At 53.5% G+C, this 5,531-nt stretch overlaps 1 protein-coding gene across 1 annotated transcript; it reads right to left on the reverse strand.

Annotated features, from left to right (window-relative positions):
• Window positions 1–894: 894 nt before the first annotated feature.
• BHLHE40 (basic helix-loop-helix family member e40) lies at window positions 895–4,845 on the reverse strand. The gene is made up of 5 exons (XM_030500888.1): window positions 4,529–4,845; window positions 4,348–4,417; window positions 4,134–4,241; window positions 3,457–3,580; window positions 895–2,437 (listed from the first exon to the last, which is right to left on the reverse strand). The coding sequence occupies exons 1-5, from the start codon at window positions 4,606–4,608 to the stop codon at window positions 1,578–1,580; spliced, it is 1,242 nt and encodes a 413-aa protein (XP_030356748.1). The 5' UTR covers window positions 4,609–4,845; the 3' UTR covers window positions 895–1,577.
• Between the last annotated feature and the right edge of the window lie 686 nt (window positions 4,846–5,531).

Raw genomic sequence — 5,531 nt, forward strand, 5'->3', positions numbered from 1 at the left:
AAAAAAAAAGACAACCCAGAAACAAGAATACATTCATATTTATCACTTCTTTATGCTCAAGTAGTTATACAAATAATAGACATCTGAAACATTTTACCTTTTAATATATTTATATAATATATATAACAGGATTTTACAAATAAAGGCAACAACTGTATACCAAAGAAACAAAAACCAACAACAAAATAAACGTCAGAACACAATCTGCAATCAAGCATAGTGCATCTCAACAGCTGGTGCAATGGGAGGGCGAAATGAAAATCCATACAACAGGGTTTCTGGACACGAGTTCTCAAAACCAGTAAGAAAAAACAAAAATCAAACCAAAAAAAACCAAAAAAACAAAAAAAAAAACCAAACCACCCCCAGCACTGCATTTTGCAGTGAAATTTGTTTTTAATTAAAAGAAAAAAAGCCAAAATGGACATGATGTTCCTCTGCGGAGAAAGACCCTCGCAGTTTCATGGGACAAGTGTCAACACCCTCACCCTCTTTCTTTAATACAGTAATGTGGGCCAGGTTTTGCCAAGGAGACTAAGGAATTTAGATGCTCAAACCCCACCGGGATTAGACTCCTTTGAAAATCCCAACCTTTTCATTTTTCAAAGGCACTGACAGGGGCACATTCAGCGGGCATCGTGCTGTCGACCCCGGCTGAATTGCTCCCTCTTGCATGAAGCTCTCGACTCGCCCCGGTCGGGAAGCAGCTGCTTACCGGCTGGGCCCCTGCTGACAGGGCTCATAAAACCATCCTGATTTCCAACAGACTAGACCCGGCGAAACTGTACAGCAGCAGCGAGAGAGGCCTGGAGTCAGGTGCAACAAGCCAAGTGATCCTTGGGATATTTTCTGCCCTACCCAGCCCAAACTAGCAGCTCCAGTTACAGGAAGGGGCGCGTGTTAATTTATTTATTAGATGTACGCCATGTAAAGCTTCCAAGCAGCATCTACCTTTTATTTCTTAAAAAAAAAAAATATATATATATATATATCAGCCAAAGGTGTGGAGAAAACCCGTCTTAAGTCTACCTGACTGTGCATGACCAAGCAGTGTCCGCTGCTCCTGTGCTTTTGGTGGCATTGCCACCACCGCTGCACCAACTGTGCCGGTCACTCGGGCACTGGTGACTGATGGGGCACTGAATCAGTTCAGCTCAAACTACCAGCAGTGGGGCTGTTGCCTTAAAAGCCTTTATGAGAAGTACCATGTTTTATATTCGCAGACCCTAAACCCAAGTCTGCCTAATGGAATATTTTTTCACAGCTTTGCAATATAGCCGCAGCTGACCGAGTCAACTGTTCTGTAGATGTGGAGAGGGGAGAAGGTAAGGGGTAAAGCACAAAACCCTTCTTTTTCTGTATTTCTCCTGGAAGTAGTTCTGAATTGCTAACCTGGGTGCATCCTTCATCCTCCTCCAAGCTACCTGCCAAGTCAGAGAAAAGGGGATTTAGCTTCCTACGTGCAGTGAACCTTATCCCCACACCTCAGTCCAGCCAATATATAAAAGTGAAAGTCTCAAACTAAAAAAAACCAAAACAAAACCCAACTTAAAAAAACCAAAAAAGTCACACTGCGCTTAGTCTTTGGTTTCCAAGTTCAAAGGAGGAATCTGCTTCAAAGCTTGAAGCAGGGCCGAGGAGTCGATAGGGGAATGGGCCGGTATGGGAGAAGGGAGTCTCTGGGGCATCAGCAGAGGTGGGGAGATTTTATCAGGGTTCATGAACCCCGTAAGTGCTGCGGCAGAGGCTGGGAGGCTGGGGTACAAGACAGGTACGGACGCTGGGTACCAGCACTTCTCCAGCATGGGCAGATAGGCTGTTGCCGATGGTGGGATCAAATAGAAAGGCAGGCACAAGGGAGGCTGGTGAGCGTGGGGCCCCAGGAAGCTGCTGGAAGAGCCCATCATGTCGCTGCCAAAAGGGCTCTCGTCCTCCGGTGACTCCAGCCTGCTCCTTTTGGCCGGCGGGTCCTCAGTCTCTTGCTTAATAGAGCTTATTCTCTCCTGGACAGCGTACTTGAGTTCGGTATCCTTTTTGAAATACTGCTGATCGGATTTGGAGTCACTTTTCTCCAGCTCTCCCCCGTACCCGCTGTCCGTGTCCGTGTCGCTGCCGCTCTGCTCCCCGCTGGAGTGAGCAAATGTCCTCTGGATCACAGGCACGCAGTTTTTCCCGTGTCCCTCCGCCACCGTGGTCAAGGAGACGGGCTTCTCTTTCAAGTCCACCATTTTAGGAGGGATGTCTCCGGACTTGCGGCCGGCTCCGCCCTGGAGCACCTCGGAGGCCATTCGGTGCAGATGGCTGACCAGCTGGGACGACTTCAGGTCCTTCCCGTTCTCGTGCTTTGCCAGGTATTGCAGCATTTCCTTGGCACACATCTGGAAACCGGATCGAAACATTTCCTGGCTGGAATCGAGGTTTCTTGATGACAGGTCACCTGAGGAAACATTAACAGAAAGAAATTAAAAATTAACAACGTGCTAAATAGTTCCATTACCATCTTCAAGGTGGGCTGGAGGCAGTATTAAACTTCAGCCACAGCACAGCTAGAGAAGCGAACTTGATGGTCAACCTGAATTTTGCATGCATTCCTCCGATTCCCTCTACATTTTTATTTGAGCATCCATCTGCCCACTTTTCCATAGCAACTTTAAACTTCTTTTTTAGGTCTGCATTTACCAACCATGCCACCATCAACAGGTGCTGAAGCACGGAGCACAGGAGTGACTCAAGCTGGTGTCTCCCCTGGGAAACACCCTGGGGAAGGCAGAGCGCACCTCGCCCTTCACCTCCAGGCACAGGGCTCCTGGGGCACATTTACCCACCGGCAGCTCCCTAACCTCGGGTGATTTTGCTTCAGCTGAAAGCTCTATTGCACTCCCTGTGGCTGCCGGAGCAGTGGAAGGCCCTTCAGAAAAACTAGATTTTACTTTATCAGATTCACGTGAGTGCCACATGTGAAAACAGGAGGAGGAAGTGCATGTAAAGCATGATAAGCTGATGCTCCGGGTCCCCTCTTTGCCTGCCGAACACAGACTAGCTCATTTATAAAGAAAGACACCTGAAAAAGGTGTGTATAAGAAGCAATTTGTGTGTATGTTCAGAAAACAAACAAAACCGCGTTTGATCCAAAGCTCATGAACACAAATGGAAAGATTTAAATGGCTTTGGAGAGAGCCTCACAGCAAACCTGGGCTCTAAATAAAACTACTTAAAATCCAATTTATTTTCGAAACAACTCCACAGGGCACTCACTCTACACTGACCGTACTGAGAAATGCTTCTTTTTTTGCCAAAGCCCACAAGCAAAGGGAGAGAAAATGATGGCGTTTAAAGGCAAGAACTCCTGCCTCCTCCCTGCTGAGGAACTAAGTGTCACAACCGCATTTCAAAGACTCCGAGAGAAAGTCCATCAAGCACACGCAGGTTCTCACACGATACAATTTGAATACTCACCCGCTTGTAAACCATTCTGCAAAGCAATTATTTTCTGCTGCTGCTGCTCAATGAGATTGGTTAGTGCTTTCACATGCTTCAAGGTGAGCTCGAGAACCACAGCTTTCTCCAAGTGACCTAGAGTCTGAAAGCAAAGGGACAGGCTGGTGAGCGCTGTGGGGCCGGCCACACATGCAGCAGCCTGATGGGGCTGCTAACGCTTCCCGAGTGACAGAGGCAGGACCGACGCAGTTCGGAGAAAGGGCTTAAGGGCAGTGCCTTGATCTTGAATGGTACAGGACTATGAAGGATGATATTCCATGAAAATAAGTTAAAAAGCTGCCTCTAGAAAAGGCTGTCACGGAATCTTACAGTATTTTCGGACCAGCCACATAGCTCAAAGGGAAGTATTTTATTTATCTATCTATCCCACTGCCCTGCTGGCATCATGATCTCAGTGAAGGGACCCGGCCAGGGGCTCCCCTTGGCCGGCGAACCTGCCACCACAGGAGCCCACTTGAGGGCTCCACTCTCGGGAAAGTTTGGGATGGGTTCACAGCCCGGCGCGGGTGTGCGGCAGCACAAGGCACCCGACACAACGGGCAACGAAAAAGGGGAAAAGAAAACAAATTAACCCCAAATCCCGGGCAAAGACGCGCTGCCACGGGCGCCGTGTCTCCCTCCCTGCTCCCGCGTACCGTCAGCTTGAGGTGCTCCGGCAGCAGGTCCTTCAGCTGGGCGATGCACTCGTTAATCCGGTCGCGCCTCTTCTTCTCTATCAGCCGGTGCGGCAGCTTGTAGGTCTCCTGCAAAGCCGGCGGGAGCGGGTCAGCGCGCCCATCGCTCCCGCCTCGATGGGGTCCCCCCGTGTCCGCCCCCCCGAGCCAAGCCGCCGCGCAGCCCCCAAGGTACCTTGTTGTCCTCGCTCCTCTTTAACCCCCTCCTGGGCTTGTAAACTTGGTACATGTGCGCGAAGTCCAGCCTGCACGGGCGAAACGAAAGCACCGATATTATCCCCGTTCCCCGGGGGGGGCCGCGGCGGGGCCGCCGCTCCTCCTTCTCCTCCCCCCTTGCTCCCGCCGCCGCCGCTTACCCCGGCATGTCGCCGCTCTCCAGGGCGGGCAGCTTGCCCAGGCAGCCCGGCGGGGGCTGCGCGCTGGGGATCCGCTCCATAGCGGTGGTGCGCGGAGCGGGGTGCGCGGGAGCGGAGCGCGGTGCGCGGTGAGCGGGACGGGCGGGCGGCCGGTGCTCAGGGCGGGCTGCTCATGCCGCGTCCGCGCCGCGCGGGCTGAGGAGCGGCGGGCGGCGGCGGGCCGGGTTAAATGCGGGCGAGTGGGTGGACGGGAGCGACGTGCGCTACCCTGTGACTGCCGGCACGTCTGGCGGCCGCCGGGGCGGGCCCGCCGCCCCCCGTCACATGAGCCTCACGTGTCGGCAGCGCCGCCGCCGCCGCGCAACGTGCCGGGGGGGGCGGGACCGCACCGGGACCGGAGGGGGGGGTGGGGGGGGGCGGAGCGGTGGGGTCCCGGAGGTAGCGCATCCCCCCCCTCCCCCTTCTTCTTCGGGCATCCCCCCCTTCATGCATCCCGCCGGGATCCCCGCCCCGCCGAGCCCCGTGGGCCCGCTGCCCTTCCGGGGGGGCGGAGGGGAACCGGCCTTGAATCTGAGCCGAGGGAGGGTGCGGAGCGGGGCGCTCCCGCTGGCGCAGCGGCGGGGTCACGGTCGCTGGGTCTAACCGAGCTCCCTGTTAAACACCCCCCCCCTTCCCCAACCCGTAAGCACAGACCGGAGTTACATCTGCAGCCTCAGAACTTTGGAAACACGGGGAAAAATAACCAGCAGTCGCTCAAAAATGGTTATAGGCAAGCGGCAGCATCGCACGGAGAAGTTGAGGACTTCCCATGCTTTTGCAAAGCATCTGTGATTCCTGGGTGCCGGCTGCTGCGAGACTTGGAGCACTGTGGTGGTTACAACAGTGTGTGTTTGCCAAAGCAGCCCCCCCCTCGAAGAGCTGTGGTCATTTTCCCCACGGAAGGAACGCTGAACAAGTAGAGGCAAGCTCACCAGATAAATGGTGCCTTTAGCAAGATAAGGTA

This window comes from Strigops habroptila, chromosome 11, assembly GCF_004027225.2.
Source record: "Strigops habroptila isolate Jane chromosome 11, bStrHab1.2.pri, whole genome shotgun sequence".
Taxonomy (NCBI): domain Eukaryota; kingdom Metazoa; phylum Chordata; class Aves; order Psittaciformes; family Psittacidae; genus Strigops; species Strigops habroptila.

Excerpts from the sequence above, each read along its gene's own strand:
- BHLHE40 (XM_030500888.1), bottom strand. The coding sequence starts at position 4,608 with ATGGAGCGGATCCCCAGCGCGCAGCCCCCGCCGGGCTGCCTGGGCAAG. Across the intron at positions 3,581-4,133 it reads CGGAGCACCTCAAGCTGACG|ACTCTAGGTCACTTGGAGAA; the intron begins GTACGCGGGAGC and ends CTTTGCTTTCAG. Across the intron at positions 2,438-3,456 it reads GCAGAATGGTTTACAAGCGG|GTGACCTGTCATCAAGAAAC; the intron begins GTGAGTATTCAA and ends ATGTTTCCTCAG.